Source organism: Dioscorea cayenensis, chromosome 6, assembly GCF_009730915.1.
Source record: "Dioscorea cayenensis subsp. rotundata cultivar TDr96_F1 chromosome 6, TDr96_F1_v2_PseudoChromosome.rev07_lg8_w22 25.fasta, whole genome shotgun sequence".
NCBI lineage: Eukaryota > Viridiplantae > Streptophyta > Magnoliopsida > Dioscoreales > Dioscoreaceae > Dioscorea > Dioscorea cayenensis.
The window spans coordinates 4,449,883-4,472,650 of record NC_052476.1 but is presented as its reverse complement, the minus strand read 5'-3'; the positions used below and the strand labels follow the sequence as shown (position 1 = coordinate 4,472,650).

Below are 22,768 nucleotides of genomic sequence, written 5' to 3'. Positions count from 1 at the left end.
ACAAATTAATAACGGGTCCACATTATCCTCTAGTGATTCGAGGCCCAAACACGAGTCCAACCCAAACTCAGAGTCCAAAAGGTCAGGTGGCATCTCACGTGCCACTAAAGCCGATCGGCTCTTACCCAATGTTAAATCTCTGACCTCGGAAGTTGGAGGATTACCACATGTCACGCCCCTGGCGCTCTGCACATTTAGAGTCCTCACGCGCCAATGATCGACACATCTATGTTTCAGGCCCAACCTTCTTGAAATATCACGTCTCAACTTGGTTTTTTTTTTTATTTTTTTAACTACAGTCGGGATATATTATAAAAGTTAAAAATTTTTAATTATGTGAAGAGTTTATTCCTATGGACTTTTCAAATTTCAATGGAGATAAGACAATTGCCTGAATGCCCCATTGTATTATGTTTGTTATTGTTTATACTATATCAAATATTTAGAGAGATTAATGGAAGATATTATTCAATTTTTAGGTTTATAAGAGTTTTTTTTACCGATTTATTTCCTTAGAAATGCAAAGAATATTTTTTGTTGCATGGAAATATTGTGTATAAAATCAAATTTATTATTTATGAACTTTCTTTCTAATCAACTGTTATTTTTTTCTTGAAATCGCATTAACACTTTATGCAATCTCACTATGAGCTAATGACAATATCTTAAGTAGATAACTTCCATCAAAGAGAAAAATTACCCCTAATTCGAATACAGAGCAGAGATACGATTTCTCCTAAATCTACCCCCCATGATTACAAAGAACACGGAGATTATCATTAATTCACTCAGGAGAATTGAGGGAGACTGGGTCTGCAAAGTACCCTAACCAGAGGCTTACTCACAATCCACTCGAAGCGCGGCATGTCTATGCTAGGTGGGAATTTTTTTCGTCACCAAGCACATCAAACGTATGAAAACTAAGGGGCTCTCACCACAATAGAAATCATTCAATAAAAACACACAATTAGATACAAATAGAAGTGATTGCAATTAAGAAAACAACTAAAGCATTAAAGATCCAACATTTCAATGTCAATGAAATAAACCATAGAATTCAATTATGCCCAAACGCCATGAAAATTAGTTCTCCATTATTGGAGAACAACAATCCAATCCAAATGAATTAAAATACATAAAAAGAATAACAAAACTCCCTCAAAGCTCGCAATCTCCTTGGATGGATGAAGTTCTTTGGAGATTCTCCAAAATCACCGCCGAGATCTCTCCACGAATGGCTTCCTTAAAGCTTTTGAAGCTTTTCCTAATATGTCCCTCTTGTTTCCTTCCTTCTCTGATAAGATAATCAATGGGGAAACCCCAAAATCGCCTCCCAAAGGGTGGCCAAAGAGTAGAGAAGAAGATTCCCCCTTAAACCCATAATTTCTGTTTTTTATAACTAAGAAATTGGGGGTTCTTACGGCAGTAATAGGTCCTTATGGCCTGAGACTTGCGGTTGTAACATTGACCGTAATAGTGCCCATAAGGTTCTTTGGATGGGGCTTACAGCCATAAGTGTACCTGTAATAGTGCCTATAAATAGTGATTTTCTACAGCAACATGAACAATACACTGCTACAGTACTCCCTTACGCCTGAAGGCTTACGGCCTTAACAATTCCCGTAAGGTTCTTGGGTTGGGGCTTACGCTGCAACATGCTAGTAAACAATATTTATAAATAGTAATTTGCTACATTAACATAAATGGTGTATTGCTACAGTACCCCCCGGTAATGACACCCATAAGCTCGCCCATAAGTTATTCTAAAAACTCTATTTTTTTTTTTCCAAAATGAGCTCAAATCGCCTTAAATTTGTTCCTCTTGATCAATATGTCTTCATTCAGCCTTGATACAAAATAGAGGCGAATTAAGCACCAATTCAATTATATATATTTAACAATTACATGTAAAGTGCTATAAATAATAATAATAAAATACATTCATTTAAGCACTTATCAAATTCCCCCACAGTTAAGCTTTTGTTTGCCCTCAAGCAAAAGAAAACATTACAAACCAAGAGGGAATAGTGCATAACTCGTGTGCTTAAGAATTGGGGAGTTTCAAAAGTAATCGAGTTTTAAAAATTCAAGGACGTTAAAAATCTCAAGTTCCAAAAATAGTTAACACTCTATTCAAGGTCATCGAATATGTGTGTGTTACAACTCTCTACTTCACTTCTTTTTGGACCTACAAGACTTCAATAGCAAAAATTTCACAAATAACTTCTTATTTGCAAGGTGGTAGCTTCACACAACCCTTAAGGTAGCCTTTTCTCACGAGGCCTTGTCAAGTGACTTTCACGCTTAAGAGAGGTAGCTCTTTTCCACATCTTTTAATAGAGTATGGTAGCTTTCACTCTCCTAAAAGGTAGCTCTTTTTCTCGTTAGGGCATGCATGGTATCCGACTTATCGAGACTAGCTTCACACTTGCACTAGGGGTAGCTTTTTCCGTTTCCCACATTTTCTCTTTTCTCTATTTTTCAATAAATTCTTTTAAATTTGCAAAAATCTTTTCTCAATTTAACTCACTTGAAGTAAAATGAACCAAAACTAAATGAAGTCCAACATGGTCTAAGTTGCTACAATAGAGAAGTTGTATGCTCTAGTTAGGTGTATAACCAAAAATAGAGTGTAAACTAAAAAAAATATAACTCAAAAAGGAACAAACTCGCATGTGTCTACCCTAATACTAGGAAACTCCCACTACATTTCAAATGCACCATCATAAGTCACAACTTGGCATGTAAAAGAATATAATGAATCCTAAACCCCTCCCCCGCACTTAATCATACATTTCCCCCATTGTATGCAATAAATGCATTAATAAAGAAAGATATACAATGACAATTCAAAGGAGGAGTGAAAACTAGTACTTCCCTGATTTATTAATGATGCTTTAAATAATTGAACCTCAAGCCCAGGCGTGGGTAACTCTTATTCACCCACTCTATGAAATATAGGTCCAGCTTCAACATTTTAGACCGGTCGCCAAATTAAAAGAACTTTCACGAATCATCTTTTATTAAAATCCTATAAGATAAGAGGGATCATTATAGCTCCATAAAAATTAAAAAAAAAAATACAAAAATAAAAAATAGCAAAGATATGACAAATGGAAAACTAAGGCGATGATCGCTTGCACTTCAAGCTAAAATGTCCTCGTTTAGTGTCCGTTGGTGGCTTTGTTTGCTTTGGAGGTAGTTTTGCCACCTTTGTAGCTTGAACATTGCTACAATAATATCTTTGTAGTTTTTGGCCGAGTGCTACAGTACTTGCTACAATGATTTCAGGCCAGTATGTTGCTATAGTGCCTACACCATCTATGGTCATAAGATTGCCCGTAAGACCTGGAATTTTCTTACTTTTGAGGTTACGGGTTGTAAGAATACCCGTAAGATGTTCTGTTATGTGTTATGGTTTCTCTTATCTCCGTAAGCCCTTCTGTCTCCTTATTACGGCCTTTATTACGGGCGTAAGCATGCCTGTAAACTCCAATTTTTCTGTAAATATGCAGAACACACTCCCCTTCAAACATTCCAATGAAATATACACAGTTTGGGCTCAAAATTAGAAGCTAAATACGCAACAAGTCTATCAAATTATAGAGGAACAAAAATGGTAGACACAAGATGATTATCAAGTTATTCGAATGAACCTATACTAAAACTATAATGAACAAAACTAGCTAAGAAGTAAAAAATCAAACAAACACTTGGGTTGCATCCCAAGAGCGTTTGTTTTGCGTCGCTAGCTTTATCTTATGGAGGCTTGAAAAGGATGTACTCCCCCGACTATAGCTTGTATAGCTACTTTCCATAAACAAAATTTTATTTGTTCGGGTATGCACTTTTTTTGGAGTCTTGAACACTTTTACTTTAGGCCTCCACGAAACAATTTGGACCGGGAATTGTTCAAGCTAAGCATAGGCGGGTCCTTGGATGGTTTGAGCCCCCTACCCACATCTCCTTTAATTCCCATAACCTCTTTCTTGCAATTTGTTGGTTGATCAATTCCAAAGAAAGCCACTTATTCCAATGCCTTGGGGTTTGTTACTTTTACATTTTCAATTTGAAAGAGACATAGATTCAACAAATCCTCTTCTACAAATTCCTCCTCACAAGCATGTTGTTCATTAAACCATTCATAATTCTCAAATTGGGGCTCTTCTCCCTCCATTTGATTCCCTACAACATCTTGTTCTTTCTCCCTCACTTTCTCATTGTTCTTGCACACTTCCTTGTCATTTCCAAAGGAACTTCCTCAACAAGTTGCTTAGTTTGGTTCTCTAAGTCATGAATGGAGCCTTGTTGATTTTGTTGCGAAATCTCAAAAGCTTTGGTGTTGACTTCAATGTTACGGATAAATTTAGCCAACACATCCTCCAAATTCAAATTCTCCTCCTGAGATTGTTTCTCTAATGGAGCCTCATATCCTTGAACATATCTTGCCAATAGATCTTTTAGCACATCACCATAATGGGTCTTTAGCGCCGTTTTTTTAACATTTAGCGGCGTTTAAAAACGCCGCTAATTACCATAACGGCGATTTTAGAAAACACCGGGCAAAACGCCTCCAAAGATAGTGTCGTCAATGTCCCAGCAATTAGCGGCGTTTCAAGATAAACGCCGCTAAATTAGCGGCGCTTTTATTTCCTTTAGCGGCGTTTTATACCTTATAAAAATAATTAATTTATGAATTATATTAGCGGCGATGTAAACGCCCGCTAAATTAGCTGCGTTTATCCGTTTTTAGCGGCGTTTTTAAAAAATAATTTAAAAAATTAATGTAAATTTTTTTAACCTGATTTTTTTTTAAAAAAAAAGAAAAACAACTCTCTAATTGTTATTATTATTATTATTATTATCTTTTTTTAGATTTTTATTTTTTTCTTTAATTTTTAAATTATTCTCTTTTCTCTTTTTTTATTATTATTATTATTATTATTATTATTATTATTTTCACTTTTTCCTCTTTTCTTCTTCTTCACATCTTGTTTCTTCCTCTTCTAGTTTCTTCTTCTTCATCATCATCATCATCATCATCATCATCATCATCATCATCTTTTTCTTCTTCTTCTTCTTCTATTTTTTCTTCTTTTCACATCTTGTTTCTTCTTCTTCTTCTAGTTTCTTCATCATCATCATCATCATCATCATCATCATCATCTTCTTCTTCTTCTTCTTCTTCTTCTTCTTCTATTTTTTCTTCTTCTTCACATCTTGTTTCTTCTTCATCATCATCATCATCTTCTTCTTCTTCTTCTTCTTCTTCTTATCGCGTCGTCATCATCGTCATCACATTCTTCATCTTCATCTTTATCTTCTTCATCATAACTTGGTATCATTTTCACACTTTTTTCAATATCAAAGGGTATTTATAGAAAATAAAAACTGATGGGATTTAGCGGCGTTTTACTTAAAAAACGGCGCTAAATAAAAATTTTAAAATTAATGGCGCCAAATTCAAATTTTCTCGAAAAAAACGGCGCAAATTTTGAATTTTCAAAAAAAAATAAATGCCGCTAAAGTTTAATTTTGTAATTTTTAAATTAAAAAAATTAGATTTTCACGGCGTTTTTTGGGATAAACGGCATGGAATTTTTAATTTTATAAATTTTCAAATAAAATTTTTTTTACCATCTCGCGGCGTTTTTGAAAAAATGCCGCTAAATCTAAATTTTTTGGCTTTTAAAATTTAATTATATCATAACTTTAGCGGCGTTTTTAGTCATAAATGCCGCTAAAGTACAATACTTTTATGGTGTTTTAAAACAACGCCGCTAAATATAAATTTTATTAGTTTCAAATTTTATCATATCAGGAATTTAGCGGTGTGTTTTCTAAAAACGCCACTAATTACATCCTTTAGTGCCGTTTATTATAAAAACGCCGCTAAACATAAATTTTGTGCTTTGAAATTTAATAGTATTATGACTTTAGTGGCGTTTTAGTAAAAAAACGCCGCTAAATTACAATACTTGAGTGGCACTTGCAGAAAAACAGCGGTAAATTATTTTTTTAGTGGCGTTTATGTAAAAACGCCGCTAAAGTCATAAATATAGTAGCGTTTGGAAACAACGCCGCAAAATAAATACCCGCTAAAGACCCATTATGGTGTAGTGTAGGCTAGGCTCATGCTCTTGTGGTGGAATGTACCCTTCAAATCTGAATTGTGGGTTTTGCCATTGTTGTCCAAACACATTCCATGAGATGTTGGGGTAGCTCCTATGACTTGGATGACATGTGTTACAGTAGGGATAACTTTGTTGTTGTGTAGAGACAAATTTATTAATCTTTGCATTGAGAGCTTCAATTTGAATGGACAAAGCTGTAATTGGATCAACAATCCTTCAAGTTCCTTGCACGAAAGAGTTTAAAATAAGGTAAAATAAAATAAAATGAAACAAAAAAATAAATAAATGTCTAAAATGATTAAAAAACAAATGTTCCTAATATCACTATTATTCCCCGGCAACTGTGCCAAAAACTTGATAGAGATGCAAGTGTACGTGCCAATCGCGTAATATTAATGTGCGTAAAGCAGAGTGTCGGTCCACATGGAAGCAAGTGAATACTAGTAATAACCCTAATTCTGAAAATTAGTTTAAATGATCGAATAATGTTTGTGTAAACAAAAGAGAATAAAAACAAGAAATATGGAAATAAAGAGGGGAGAAATCAGGGGAAAAAACGATGTCTGGGCATAGTATCCGTCTAGGGTTATGAAGTACAAGATAAAGGTTGTCGAAGTATGCAATTCTATTTGAACCGAGAGGTTTTCAAAATATACTAAATCCCTATTTCTCAGATAACTAGTAGTTAAATAGGTGCAGATATGATATAGATATCTACATAGTCGCATTAACAAGTTATAAAACCTCACTATGAGCTAATGACAATCTCTTAAGTAGATAATCTCCCTCAAAGAGAAAAATTACCCCTAACTCGAATACAAGCAGAGATGCGATTTCTCCTAAAATCTACTCCACATGATTGCAAAGAGCACGGAGATTATCACTAACTCACTAGGGAGAATTGAGGGAGACGGGGTCTCCAAAGTACCCTAACTAGAGGCTTACTCACATTTCTCTCTAATTGCTACATGTCTATGGTTGGTGGAAATTTTTTCTCGTCACCAAGAACATCAAACATATGAAAACTAGGGGGCTCTCACCACAATAGCAATCATTCAATAAAAACACACAATTAGATATAAATAGAAGTGATTGCAATTAAGAAAACAATTAAAGCATTAAAGATCCAACAACCAATGTCAATGAAATAAACCCTAGAATTTAACTATGCCTAAACACCATGAAAATTAGTTCTCCATCATTGGAGAACAACAATTTAATCCAAATGAATTACAATACATAAAGGGAATAACAAAACTTCCTCAGAGCTCGCAATCTCCTTGGATGGATGAAGTTCTTTGAAGATTCCCCAAAATCACCACCGAGATCTCTCCACGAATGGCTTCCTTGAAAGCTTTGAACCTACTCCTAATCTCTCCCTCTTGTTTTCATCTTTCTCCAATAAGATAATCAATGGAAAACCCCCAAAATTTCAGCCCAAAAGGCGGCCAAAGAGTAGAGAAGAAGATTCCCCCCAAAGCCTAATTTTTGGTTGTTATTTTTCAGGAATCGGGGGTTCTTACTTCCGTAAGAGGTCCTTACGGGCTGAGGCTTACGGCCGTAACAGTGACCATAACAGTGCCCATCAATAGTGATTTTCTATAGTGACCGTAATAGTGCCCGTCAACAGTGCCCCATAAGGTTCTAAGGGTGGGGCTTACGCTCGCAACATGCCCGTAAACAATGATTTGCTACAATAATATGAGCAATGCACTGTTACTGTATGTCCGTAATAGCACCCGTTATAAGCTCACCCATAAGTCATTCTAAAAACTCTATTCTTCTTCCGAAAATTAGCTGAAATCGTCTCAAACTTGTTGCTCTTGATCAATATGTCTTCATTCTAGCATTAATATGGAATAAAAGCGAATTAAGCACCAACTCAATCATATATTTAACAATTACATGGAAAGTGCTATAAAAAATAATAATAATAATAATAATAATAATAATAATAATAATAAAATGCATTCATTTAAGCACTTTATCACAAGTATGTCAAAGGATATTATGAAATATGTCATGGCTAGGATGGCTATCAAAAGAGTGTATATTAAGAAATATAGGTGTGCTTTTGGGCCTAGTATAGTCTCCAAAATTGAAAAAGAAAGCAAAAGAGTGCCAAATGACATGTTGAATGATATGGGGATGCATACCATGAGGTGTACTAGGATAATTTGGTACTACATGAAAGAGAAGGGTATGCTGTTGTGCTGGCAAACTAGATGTGCTCATGCGGAAAATGGCAGAAAACTAGTATTCCTTGCCAACATCCATTGGTTGTAATTGCTTTTGTTGGAGCAGATCCACTCAATTGTCTCTGATTGGCTCAAGACGTATAGGTACCTAAAGGCATATAGTTTTGTTCTTAACCCAATGAGAAGTAGATTATTTTGACCCACAAGTGTAGAAGGCCACCTACTATCTCCCATAATTAGAATTATTCTTGGCAGGCCTTCCAAAAAGGAAATAGAAAGAGGGAGCCATTAGATAGCAAAATACAAGAGCAAGGCAAAATTATCTAAGAAAAGAAGGGCATTCAAGTGCAACATATGCCACACAGAAGGCCACAACAAGTTGAATTGTCCAAAAAAGGGCTTCATTCTTGATGAGATTTCTTTATTCCTATAAGGTTAATAATTTGTTTATATGAAAATTAAATTTTCTTGCTTGTAATAAAAAAAATCTGTTTCGTGTAGATTAACAATGATAACAACTATTATGAACCAAATTCAACAACAGAATCTGCTAGTATTAGTTCAGGTGGGTAGCTAAGTCAATCAGGGAAAGATGTTGATGCAGGAAAATCAAAGGAGAAAAAGAAGAGGAAAAAGATGCACGGTTGCTTCATCCAAAGGGAAAAACACGGCACCTACATCTAGTCATAGTCCATTCCAATTTTTTAGGGTATGCACTAGTTTAATTATTGTGATTTTGTATAATTTTGCTACAGTTCTTGCTTATAGAATTCTAAAATTTATTTTTTCATGAGTTGTAGGGTGCCCACATTAGTGGAATTATTATTGGAAGAGAAGCTCCCAATTCCACTGCATTCATACTACTAGTATACTTGTATGATTTTTCCAATGTTTGAACTCAGCTTAAGCTATTTATGTTTCCTTCTTCTTTGGTGTTAACATGTGCTACTTGTTGGTTGTAATGATCAGAGGATGAGGAATAGAGGGGCCATTCAAGACAAACAACAAAAGCAAAATGAAGAACCAAGTTAGCAGACCACTACAAAATTTAATGCTTTAGGATTGTCAACACAACAAAGCATTAAAGCTGTTGCAGCTAATGAAAAATTCTGAATTCTGAAGAAATAAAAATATTGTTTATGTTTGTTGTTGTTGTTAACATGGGTCTATCTTTTGTGCAAGTAATCACACAATCTTCTGTTTTGTTTATTGTGTGCAACATTTATCCCAGTCAAATACTGCTCTTATAATTTGTATACGAGCAATGAATTTATAGCTCACCAGTTATTGTAATAGAACATGTTCTTAATACTTCTTGTTCATGTGAGTTATTTCCTACAAGATTTTGTTGTTCTTCATCAATTTTTGTACACATTAACTTAATGCAATGCAATTATTACAAATAGAAATACTCATAATTTTAAGTTGTAAACTTAATGCAATTATTGCCATTGTTGATGCTTGTTCTATCAAAATGTTTGTTTTCCTATTTTGTTTTCCTCTTATGGGTTGAAGAGAGTAAAGCTTGGCACTCATTTTGTCTATGTAAGAATTGATTACATTATTGTTTGGATTACAACAATATAATAGATGTTGTAGGTTGGTTTATTTAAAATGTGATTCAGAAGCTAATGATTGGATTATATTATATTATCCTACTAACCAGTAAAAGAAAAGGTGTATTTCATTTATATAAAAATATTGAATTTCCCATACATAGCATCATGTTCATTAAGGAATGACCTTGATCAACCATCCATGATACAAACTCAAACTCTAATTGATAAAGTAAAAATAAAATAAAATAAAAAACAAAAACATAAAGATAGCACAATTCCTGGTTCTATGGCCTCTTGAGTTAAGATTGAAAGGTAGGGTAGACTAGCCCAAATCCTTTATGCCACCTCCATCATCCATTTCCATCATACTCAAATTTGCTTTACTGGCCCTCAATTATACCTTCAATAATTGTATGGCCAGTATTACTGCGACTGAGCCTATGTTGGGATAAATGAGGTTGGTGGTGATATTCCGGTGGTCGTAGGGTAGAAGGTGGTGCTAGGCTTGTTGGCCACTTGGCTGGGGTTGTGAGTGAGGGATTTGGGTGTGCAGGATGGAGAAGAGGGATAAAGGAGAAAGCATGAGGAAGAAAAGGATTTAGTTAATTTTTCAAGTCTAAGATCCAATTTGAATCTAGATCTGAAAAATTAATTACTTATTAGTTATGTACTTAACTACTTTTGGGGTTTTTAAAATTTATTCAATAATATTTTAATTTGGGAAAAGTCACGTCAGTAACTTTTGCCTGACGAAAAAATTAACGTATGTTATCTTGTAGGTTGAAATTTATCATTTGAGATAATAGAGGGACTTTGAAAGTCAAATTAAAATAAAAGGACTAAAAGAGCATATTGACCTACTTAAAGAGACTAATAAGGGGATTAAACACTTTTTTAAACATATACAATGGTATATCTTAAAACTATTTGAAAATATTTATGGCATCAAATCAAATCTATTAAAAATATGCCCTTTGAATTATAGACATAGCATTTTCCCAACATAAATATTTGGGCCATCACTTTGTCTCAAACAAACATTGATGTTTCCATTTTCTTCAGCATCCATCCGTCAAAATAGAACAAGAGTTATTGATTTGGCTGGTTTCTCATGTTCTTGTGGTCCATTGCTCCATTTCAATCTCAAAAGAACTGACAATCTTGTTCTTCATATGCTCCCTAAAATTAGAGCAAGAGCCAAAAATCTTATCCTTATTTGTTTTTTTAGTCGAAAATTACATATGTATAAAAAAATAAATAATGGATTTGAAAGTATACCATAAAAAAATATCTTTTTGTGTGTGTGTGTGTTTTTCCATTTATATAATTTAAAAAAACAGAAGTTGTTATGAATCTTATGATTACAAATATATCCACATTGGGTTTACACATAGAGATGTGTTGGAAATAACTCAAATAACCCAACGTAGCCTGCAGAGTGAGAGAGAGAGAGAGAGAGAAGATGGTGAAATAGGCTAACTTAGGGTTTTTATGCCATTTAGCCTATTAGGATTAATTAAGGAACTTATTTGCATGTTGGTTGACACCTTATTAAGGCGCTAATATTAGGGTTTAAAAAGTATTTTTAGGTTATATTAGCTCATTTTAGTGCATTAATAGGGTTCATATATTTTAAGAAACAGAGCCTGAAAGAGTGAATAAGTTGGAGATTTAAGCTTGAACAAGCTCTGTTGGGCCTATTTTAGTCCAATTGGATTAAACCTGTTCAATTGAACTAGCTTAAGTTGGTTGAACTCAAATTGAGTTTGGTTAACCTCAAGTTGAGTTGATTTAAGCTAGATCAAACCGGTGTAAGTAGGGTTTAAACATATTTGAATTAAATTGAAGTTGGTTTTAAATTGAATGTTCTCATAAATATAATTATTTTTCAGAATGTTATGTCATGAAATTTATTTGGAAGCACTTTAAACTTTTTTTATATAATTTATTCATAAAACTTAATTTGGGAAGCACTTTATAGTATTAAATTTTGTATCATTAATTTATTTGTGTATTTAGCTTATAGTGTTTGATAACATAATTTCATGACTATACACAATGAACTAATTTAATTTTATTGTTGACTGTTAACTTGGTCCGTTGGTTTTTGATTGATTGGGAATATACTTTTATATTAAAAGAATTTATTTCAAATGAGTATTTTTATTTATTATTATCTATTGATTATAAACTTAGTATTTTCTATTACATCTCCAAATATGCTTAAATTATGTTTTTCTATTAATAGAGGTAAGCACTGACTATATAAACACATATTATATTTGTGTCTAGAAATTAGTTTTGCTGCCATTTTGTTAGTACTAGAACAACGATTTCTGGGATAACAACTCACTTAAAGTTATGAACAAATCTAAATCTAGCCCATATCACTTGTAATAATACTGACTGTAAAATACTTGACAACTTTAGCCTACTTTGAATACTAAAATAATATATATATATATATATATATATTTATATATTACCTTGGTTTCTATTTTAAAAATATTTGCGGAAACCTAATGGCTTACAAAAGCTTATTCAAACATTATTTTTTATTGGATTCTGTCGTAACTATTTTCAGCATTTTGCATTTTTTTTCTTTTGGTATTTATTAGTTAAATTGTCTTAATTTACATGGCTGTTTACTAAAGTTTCACATGTATAAGTTCTGTTGTTCTCCCTTTCAAATCGTGATGTGTAGGTAGTAGCTTGGAAGATGGGAAGTGGGCTACCATTTTAGCTAGATCTTTTTATGTTTTTATTTAATGTATTTTTATGCACATTGGTTTGTAGCATCTGGGACTTTTCCTTACTTTTACCTAAAATATTTGTATATATATATATATATCCTTCACGAGCATGGTCACGTCCCTCATTATGAGCTTGTACACACACGCTATTAGTCAAAAGACAGACATGTATAAAAGGTATAGTAATTATGATGGCCTACAGATCTTTTAAAAAAATAAAATCTTTCTTGTCATGCAATTTAATTTGCAGGGAAAAGAAAATGTTCTTCATACTGACCTCTCATAGATAGGTATTGCAGAATTATAGTTTAATTCCTTACTTTGTATAACTTTTCTGTTAGTGTATTTTATTTATATTTTCATTGTATTTCATGTTGCATGTTGATCCCAATGTTTGAGGCCTTAATATGTATAGTGGGGCTAATTATTTTCATATGTATGGGACTTGGTGTTGAGAATGTGATTGAAGGTGAGCTGTCGGCAGGAGGCATGAAGATGTAGTGCAAGTAGCAGCACAGTATGGATGGAGGTATGGCTGTGAGTGCTTGCAGGCGTTGGAGTGGTGAAGAAGGGAAGAGCAATGGTGTAAGCATGGCAATGCATCAGCTGATATGGTGGTGTCAGCGTATGCTGAGATGGGGTGCATGTTCTCAGTACTTTAGGGTGGTTATGTTAGTTGATAAGTTTTGAGAGAAAGTAATATTATATGTATTAAATCGCTTGAGTTCAGTGACTAGCCAGTGCTAAAGCAGGTTAAGATTAGGTGATGACCAATGGGATGAGTCAGTAAGTTATCAACCAATGGGTGTTGTGTTTTGTGTCTCTCTGTCAGTCTGTAACTTTTTTAATATAAATATAACGTTAGTGGTATGATGTGGTTGGCTGGCTTCAGATCTTTTACTAGTCCACTAAAGTCCACTTTGCTCTAACTATCTTTGATTGAACTTGACTATGAGAAAATACCCAGGCATTTCATCAAACACATGGGTATTCTCAGAATCGATCTTCACTCTCTCTCATCTTCTTCGTCTCAACTTGAGATCCGTCCTCAACAATATGGTATTAGAGTCCCGTTGATGGTGACGAGCAGCTCGATGGTAGCAACCAGCACTCCAGTATCCCTCTCTCAGCCGTCAGTCCCTGTGTTCACGGGCGAGGAGTACGGCAGATGGAGCTTGCGGATGAAGACCGTCTTCAGGTCCCAGGAACTGTGGGACTTTGTGGAGAAGGGCATGATGGAGTCGAAGGACGAGGTTGTTGAAAGAGAGAACTGGAAGCGAGACGCAAAGGCACTGTGCCTGATCCAATAAGCGGTGGATGGCCCAAACTTGGTCCGCATCGCAGACGCTAAATCAGCTCATGAGGCATGGGAAATCCTGAAGAAGTATTGCCAAGGAATGTCCAAGGTGATGACCGTAAGAATCCAAGCTCTCCAGTTTTGAGACATTGCAAATGGGGGATGACGAAGGAGTTCAGGAGTACATTTCTTGGGTTATTACAATTACCAAGCAGATTAAGGCTCTCGGGGACAAGCTTAAGGACCTTGAAGTTGTGTCTAAGGTGCTTCGGAGCCTAGCACCGAAGTTCGATTAGGTTGCAGTTGCAATTGAGGAGTCGAAGGAGATCTCGAAGCTCACTTTGAACGATCTCTGTGGTACAATACAAGCTCACGAGGTGAGAGTGAATCGTGCAGCGGGGAAGACTGTTGAAAAAGCCCTCCATGTCAAGAGCGAGCATCCTATCACTAATCATAGCAAAGGTGGAGGTGCTAGGAGCTCATGGGGTGATGGCAGAGGTCACGGGAGGTCGTTTGTTCGCGGGAGAGGATAATCTAGAGGTGGTCGTGGAAGAGGTTTTGATAACAGGAGTCATTTCCAGTGTTTTTAATGTAAGAAATTTGGGCATATGAAAGCTGAATGCAAAGCAAAAGTGAAGCAACCAGAAAAGGGGGCCAACCTTGCAGAAGAAGAGAACAACGCTGAGAATCTCTTCATGGCGAGCAGTTCCACCGGTGATCAACCCAGCTCAGTTTGGTTGATTGACTTCAGGTGTTCAAAACACATGACCGGGAATAGGTTGCTGTTTAGTAACCTTGATGAATCAGTGAAGGTCACTGTGAGGCTCGGAGATGATAAAGAAATGAAGGTGTGTGGAGTAAGGACAATGAATGTCAAGACAAAATCAGGAACTGAGAAGAGGTTGCATGGAGTTCAGTATGTGCCGGGACTAGCACATAACCTTTTGAGTGTGGGGGTAATTGCTCATCAAGGGATACTCAGTGATGTTTGAGAAGGATCAATGCATCATTAATGATAATCAAGAGGAGAATCGTGTCATTGCTGTCTTAAGATCGAGCAATAACATGTTTCTCCTGGACATTGTAAAGATGGAAAGTCTTGCAATGGTTGTGAAGAATCTAACACCAGACGAATTATGGCATCTAAGGCTGGGGCACCTAAATTACAAGAGTCTACAGACTATGGAAAGTAAGAAGATGGTGAGAGGGGTACCTGAATTAAAGCAGAAGACACAATGTGAGGAGTGTGTACTGGAAAACCAAGCAAGGAGTTCATTTCCTATTGGAGAAGCACAAAGAGCAAGTTCATGCCTTGAACTTGTACACATGGACCTTTGTGGTCCTATGAGAGAAGACTCATTTGGGAGGAAACATGTATTTCTTCTTACTTGTTGATGATTACAACAGGTGGTGCTCAGTGTTCTTCATTAGAAACAAGTCTGAAGCCTTCACAAAGTTTCAACTCTTTCATACACTTGTGGAGAGGCAAACGGGCATGAAATTAAAGGCCTTGAGGAATGATCGAGGTGGGGAATTTTCCTCAAATGAATTCCAAGAGTATTGTGACAAGTTTGGAATTAAAAGGGAGTTCACAACTCCTTACACTCCACAACAAAACGGGGTTGTGGAGTGCAAGAATAGAACTGTAGTAGAGATTGCTAGAGGGCTTCTCAAGACTGGAGAACTGCCTATCAAGTTCTGGGGAGAGGCAGTGGCTACTCCAGTGTATCTCATAAACAGATCTTCAACAAGTGTACTGCGATATAAGACTCCATATGAAGCTTGGTATGGAGCTAAACCCACTGTAAGTTATCTTCGAGTATTTGGATGCATTGCTTTTGTATTAATTCCATTACATAAGTTGCAAAAGCTTAACTATAAGTTTGAGAAATGTGTATTCATTGGCTACTATTCAGAAGCCAAATCATACAAGTTGTATAACCCCATTACTTGTAAGATCATTGTGAGTAGGGAGGTGGTGTTCCATAAGGGGTCTCGGTGGAATTGGGAACCAAGTAGGCATGAAAAGCCAGAAATCTTGATTGAAGAAACAATTGATGATTCAAGTGATGTAGTGATTGACAAGGTTGCAGATGAAGGTTCATCCTTGCAAAGACAAAGCTCACAGGGTGCTCAGACTGATGATGCACCTCCAAGAAAGACACGCTTAGTATCTGACATCTATAGCACTTGTACATTTGCTTTATGTGCAAGTGATCCAGTAAATTACAATGAAGCAGTGAAGTACAAGGAGTGGCAAGAGGCAATGGATGTAGAAATGGCATGAATTGAGAGAAATAACACCTGGGAGCTGTGTTAGTTACCTTTGGGTAAACATACAGTGGGACTAAAGTGGATCTACAAATCAAAGATGAATGCACAGAGCTTAGTGATGAAGTTGAAGGCCAGATTGGTGGCCAAGGGGTATTCACAGCAGTACGGTGTGGACTATGAGGAAGTCTTCTCACTAGTTGCCCAATTAGAGACAGTGAGGCTAGTGTTAGCATTAGCAGCTCACGCAGGATGGTCGGTGTATCATTTTGATGTCAAGTCGGCATTCTTGAATGGAGACATTGAAGAGAAGGTGCTTGTGATGCAACTAGAGGGCTGCACAACTATTAAGAGTGAAGGTCTAGTCTACAGATTGAGAAAAGCTCTCTATGGCCTGAAACAGGTGCCTCGAGCACGGTATAGCAAAATTGATCAACATTTCCGAGAGCAAGGATTCATAAGAAGTGAATGCGAGCACACGTTGTACGTAAAGGAGGAGGAAAATGGAGAGAGATCCTATTGCTGAGTTTATATGTGGATGATATTGTGTATACGAGCTCATCTACTGCCTTCATCGATCAATTCAAATCAGAAATGATGAAAACCTTTGAAATGTCGGATTTGGGTGAATTAAACTACTTCCTCGGACTCGAGGTTAAGCAAGAATCAAATGGCATATTTATTAAACAAAAGAGTTACATTGAAGGCTTATTACATCAACTTAACATGAAGAATTGCAAGCTAGTTATGACACCAATGGGAGTAAACAATAGATCACAAGGAAGCACTGAAGTTGAATTTGCTGATCCAAGAGTGTATAGAAGTCTCATTGGGAAGCTTCTGTATCTCACCCACACTCGGCCTGATATCTGTTATTCAGTAAGCTATCTATCCAAGTATATGAATTGTTTGAGCGTTAATCATTTCACTGCAGCAAAACGGGTGATGAGGAATCTTGCTGGGACCAAGGAGCTTGGGTTGTGGTACTCTTGAGGTGATGAAGGAATACTAGAGGCATTCTCAGACAGTGATTGGGGAGGTTCCCTGATTGATCTAAAGAGCACAACAGGGATACTTCTTTGTCTAGGCCGAAGTGCTGTGTCCTGGAGCTCAAGGAAGCAAGAAATTGTAGCCTTATCAACTACGGAGCCAGAGTACATCGCAGCAACATCAACAGCATGCCAAGTTGTTTGGTTTAGGAAGATTTTGCCGGAATGTGGACATAAACTCAGCAACTCAACTCTGTTGTGGTGTGACAATCAATCGGCCATTGTTGTAGCCAAGAACCTCGCACACCATGGGAGGGCAAAGCACATCGATGTACGCTATAATTTCATTAGGGGACTGGTTACAGACAATGTAATTGCTCTTCACCATTGTTCCACTGACATTCAACTGGCGGATCTATTCACTAAGCCACTATCGCCAGAGAAGCATGTAGCTATGAGAAGCTTGATCGGGATGCACACACTTCAAATTAAGGGGTGGTGTTGAGAATGTGATTGAAGGTGAGCTGTCGGCAGGAGGCATGGAGATGCAGTGCAAGTAGCAGCACAGTATGGATGGGGGTATGGCTGTGAGTGCTTATAGGCGTTGGAGTGGTGAAGAAGGGAAGAGCAGTGGTGTAAGCATGGCAATGCATCAGCTGAGATGGTGGTGTCAGCGTATGCTGAGATGAGGTGCATGTTCTCAATACTTTAGGGTGGTTATGTTAGTTGATAAGTTTTGAGAGAAAGTAATATTATATGTATTAAATCTCTTGAGTTCAGTGACTAGCCAGTGCTGAAGTAGGTTAAGATTAGGTGATGACCAATGAGATGAGTCAGTAAGTTATCAACCAATGGGTGTTGTGTTTTGTGTCTCTTTGTCTGTCTGTAACTTTTTGAATATAAATATAATGTTAGTGTTGTGCTGTGGTTGGCTGGCTTCAGATCTTTTACTAGTCCACTAAAGTCCACTTTGCTCTAACTATCTTTCATTGAACTTGACTATGAGATAATACCCAGGCATTTCATCAAACACCTGGGTATTCTCAGAACCGATCGTCACTCTCTCTCATCTTCTTTGTCTCAACTTGAGATCCGTCCTCAACACTTGGTTGTCAATATTTTAAAAATTAAATTTGAAAATAATTATTATCATTAGTACATAGATTAAAAATATTTTTATCAGAATCGATATACAAAATTTAAAACCATAAACGAACTCTAAAACTTTGGATGATTATTCACTTTTAATCCTTAGTAAAATTGTTCGATTTAACTTCCAAACCACACAATTTTACATTTAACATCTTCATTTGCAAAAGACTAGTTACTCTAATAAAGACAAAAGGAAACAAATTACTATACAATTACAACCCCACAAAATGCCTAAATGAGAACACACTTGAACTCTTCCTTCACAACTTGAATTTTCTCTAGTGCAACATTATGTCTTCTTCTCCTCCACAAACAAACAGGCCTTGTACCAAGAGGTTTCACCACCACCGGCAACGGTGGATCCAACTCCTCAACAAGAAACACCTTCACTACCAAATCACTTTCATCTCCAACCTTCCAACTCCCTCCAAAATTATTCCCTCTCACCAAAAAGTAAGAGTCCTCTCCGGTGCTTTTTGAGCTTTGAGAAGATGATGAAGTTGATGAAGTTTTCTCTCTTTTAACACTCCCCATGCAGCTCACCTTTGGTGAGCATGGTTCAAAATGATTAATGTTTCTTGTGACTGTAGCTGTTCTTGAGTGGAAAGAAGAGTAAGAAGATGATTGTGGTGATGAAGAAGAGTTATTCCTTTTTGAGTATTGTTTGGTTTGAGAAGGTTTGGACTTGAAGCAGTTTGTAGGGTTGAAGAACCCTATTTTGTACATGTATTGTTGGCCCATGTCATTGGGATGAGAAGGACAAAAAAGAGTGTAAGAGTGAGAAGATATATATAGCGTGGTGGAGTTAGGGTTAATTAAGTGATTAAGGGCTTCTTTTTCCTTGGTCAGCAGAGAGTGTTTGAAGGGTTAAGTTCACTAGTGTTTACCTGGAAACAATGATAGTTTGTCTTACATATCTATATCTTTGACAAGTATTAGAGTGTGCCTTTATTTTATCAGTTGGGAAAATAACACATATAAATTAGAAATTGAGTTAATAATTCTAGTACAATGTAGTTGTTATAAAATAATGAAATAATAATGCCTTATTAATTATCAAAAATAAGAAAACATTATCTATATTTAAGTCCCTAAACTGTCATTAAAAGTTTTTAAAGCACACTTATTTCATATGATGCATATACCTTTTGCCACTAATCCTTGGCGGGAGTGCATATTAATGAGAAATATACTCCACAACAGCCAGACTAATTTAAAATAATTATATATATATATATATATATATATATAACCCTAGCCCATCAATTAATGGTGACCAAGAGGAGTAAACTTTATTCTAAGATGTTCCATGAATGAACCCTAATTTTCATTAGAGCCAGAATCAGTCTTCTTTGAAGAAATCAAAGTAAAAGTGGCCACATGGAATTTCTTCAAGTGCTGCCAATTCACTTGACTTGAAGTCTGTGAGAGAGATAGCTTGCCTTTATCCTTGTTTTTTCAATTTCTTGCCACTCGATCACTTGTTTATGAACATGTCCATTTTACATATGTAATTATAGTTAAAAACCAAGGGTTAAATAGAGAAACAAGTTGCGGTTGGAGATAATTTAGAGCCAAAGTTAAATATTGGATCTCTAATTGATTTAATAAAAATTAAATTTTATTTAAATATGTTAGGGCCAATCCTTATATAAAATGTTTGTTAACACTTTTACAGGCTAGTAGAACCTATCAACACTTATAATAAATGAGTATATTTTAAGTTTGTGCTCAAGAACTCAAGAACGAATTAAGTTCAAAAAGGGTTAAAAAAAAAATGAAAATTCTTCATTTATAATAAAAAAATAAAAGTGAGATTAATTAGTATTGGAAGAAATTATTCACTACAACCCAAATAGGCATATGGTGCCATATATTAGCCTTAAAAATTTACTTATTTGCCTTTAAATAATTTTAGGTAGTTAAAATATCTGTCTTAGATGCTCCAATTGCTAAACATATTTAGCGGCATATTAGCTAGAGGCGTCTCATTGTATAAATGTGGGTATTCAGATATGGTCTTTAACAACCATTTATTTGCTTCTATTCAACCCTTTAAAACTAAATATATTTGTTTTTAATTATCACTTATATATATATATATATATATATATATTGCATAAATTGAAGCAAACAGATATATTCTGTCTTTAATTATTACTCCCTCCGTTCCTTTTTATCTGTCATAAAACCATGTTCCTTTTTATCTGTCATTTCTTAATAAGAAGAAGCATTTATTTTTTTTTTCCAAAATTACTCTGACACTCTATTCAATTCCCTTCTTGAAATTTAATATGAGAGAGAAATGTGAAGATATAAATTCGGGGTAATTTTAGAAAAATAACTAATTTTTATTAAATTATGTAAAATAACCAACTTTCTTAGTATGTGAGATTCGGTTATTCACGACAAATAAAAAGGAACGGAGGGAGTACTTTTAAGTGATATTTGGTTGGCAATAAATTACTTTTAAAATGTGGACTAGGTAATCTTGCATTATCTTGTTACGTTGTTTAAAGTGGGAATGTCATATATCCCACTTAGTCAAACTAAAAACTAAATATGGTATTAGAGGGGGAAATATTTGCCAATAATTTAAAACAACAATAAATTTAATTCAAAAAAAAATGAAGACTTTTAAATATACATTATAGACGCTTTTAAATTTACCCAAAAAATATTAATTTTGTTTTCTGATATCTTAATTTCATTATATAAAAGGTATATTAAATTACACATACATCATAGAAAAATTGAATAGGAATAAAATAAAATTAATAACCAAATGAAAATATTATTTTTTTCTCCACTTACTAATATTACAAAAGAAAATTAAAAGAAGAGCAGTTTAATTTTATAATCTACACCAATCGATCTTAAAATAAAAGTTTAATATGAAAAAATAATCATAAAACAAAATTTAAATGGGAATATCCAAATGTTATTCTCCAAATTAAAATATCTCCATATTAGATAACATGACTATTCTTTGTTTAAAATACTTCTGTTGTATGTAAATATTTTTTTACTTCCGTCTACCTATTTATTAGAGCATAAGTTGGTTAAATAAAATTAAGTCATAATATATTTAAATGGTTAACAATTAAATTGTCAATTAATAGACAATACCATCAAACTAATTTTGTTATATATAATTTCTCAACATAAATTAAGCAATTAACCTAATATATTTTATAGCTTAGCAAACAAGAAGACCACACAATAGGTCTTCCAATGATATCTTTAATAGTTTTTTAACTTCCATACCATCTTATTAAAGGTTCATCCTTCTAAATAGCTACCTCTTCAAAGAGATCAAGTCCTAATTCTTGAGCGTCCACATTTATATGAATATTCTTGCTAATTAGCTAGTGTCGTTGCAGCTACATGAATGGCGTGATCTTTAATTAATAATTTTTTAACGCAATAGATAATATGTCTTGAATTATTGTACGTGCCAATCGCGTAATAAAGTGTGCGTACAAGTAAAGTTTCGGTTCAGTAGGGAAGAAAATGAATACTAGTAGTAACCCTAAACCCGAAAATAGCCTAAGTAATCGAATGTTGTGTGTGTCAACAAAAACAAGCAAAGATAGGAAAATATGAAAAATAATAGGAGAGAAGTCAAGGAAGAAAGCGATGTCCGGGCATATCATCCCTCTAGGATTATAAATGCAGGACTAAGGTTGTTTATGCGTGCAGCCCTATTTGAACCAAGAAGTTTTCAGAATTATACTAGACTCCAATTTCTCAGACGAAGAGTAACTAAATAGGTGCAGAGCTGATACAGACATCCACACAATCACATTAACACTCTATAAAACCTTACTGAGCTAATGACAATCTCTTAAAGTAGATAATTTTCCATGTAGAAAGAGATTATCCCTAATCCGAATACAAAGTAAATATGCGATTTTTGTTAAAATCCACTCCACATGATTGCAAATTAAAGAGCATGGAGATTATCACTAAACTACTCGGAAGGATTGTTGAAGACGAAGTCTCCAAAGTACCTTAATCAGAGGTGTACTCATTATCCTCTCGAATTGCGGCAAGTCTATGCTAGGTGGGGATTTTTTCTCGTCAGATAGCATACCAAACATGATAGCTAGGGCTTTCACCTCATTAGCAACCAATCATTCAAACAGACAATTAGATTCAAATAAAAATGATTACAATTAAGAAAACAATTAAAACATCAAAGATCCAACAACCAATGTCAAAAGTATAAACCCTAGAGTTCAACTATACCAAACATTTACAAATTAGACCTCCATTAATGTAGGGCAAGCATCCAAGATACAAATATTAAAAGCATACATGAAAGCTACCAAAATCCCTTCTCAATCGTGCCGATGAAGGATCACCGAAAAAAGCCCTAGGAAAGCTTCCACGCATGCCACCAAGATAGACTT

The 22,768-nt window shown here is 35.1% G+C and overlaps 1 protein-coding gene across 1 annotated transcript; it reads left to right on the top strand.

The window, feature by feature from the left end:
• Positions 1–14,096: 14,096 nt before the first annotated feature.
• LOC120263066 lies at positions 14,097–14,933 on the top strand. Its single transcript, XM_039270986.1, has 3 exons — positions 14,097–14,192; positions 14,238–14,456; positions 14,538–14,933. Exons 1-3 carry the CDS (start codon positions 14,097–14,099, stop codon positions 14,931–14,933), a joined length of 711 nt encoding a protein of 236 aa, XP_039126920.1.
• Positions 14,934–22,768: the final 7,835 nt, after the last annotated feature.

What these genes read in the sequence shown, in the direction of transcription:
- LOC120263066 (XM_039270986.1), top strand. Translation starts at nt 14,097, where the DNA reads ATGGGGGATGACGAAGGAGTTCAGGAGTACATTTCTTGGGTTATTACA. An exon ending in ACAAGCTTAAGGACCTTGAA is followed by an intron (nt 14,193 to 14,237) that starts GTTGTGTCTAAG and finishes AAGTTCGATTAG; the next exon opens with GTTGCAGTTGCAATTGAGGA. An exon ending in GAGGTCACGGGAGGTCGTTT is followed by an intron (nt 14,457 to 14,537) that starts GTTCGCGGGAGA and finishes TTTTAATGTAAG; the next exon opens with AAATTTGGGCATATGAAAGC.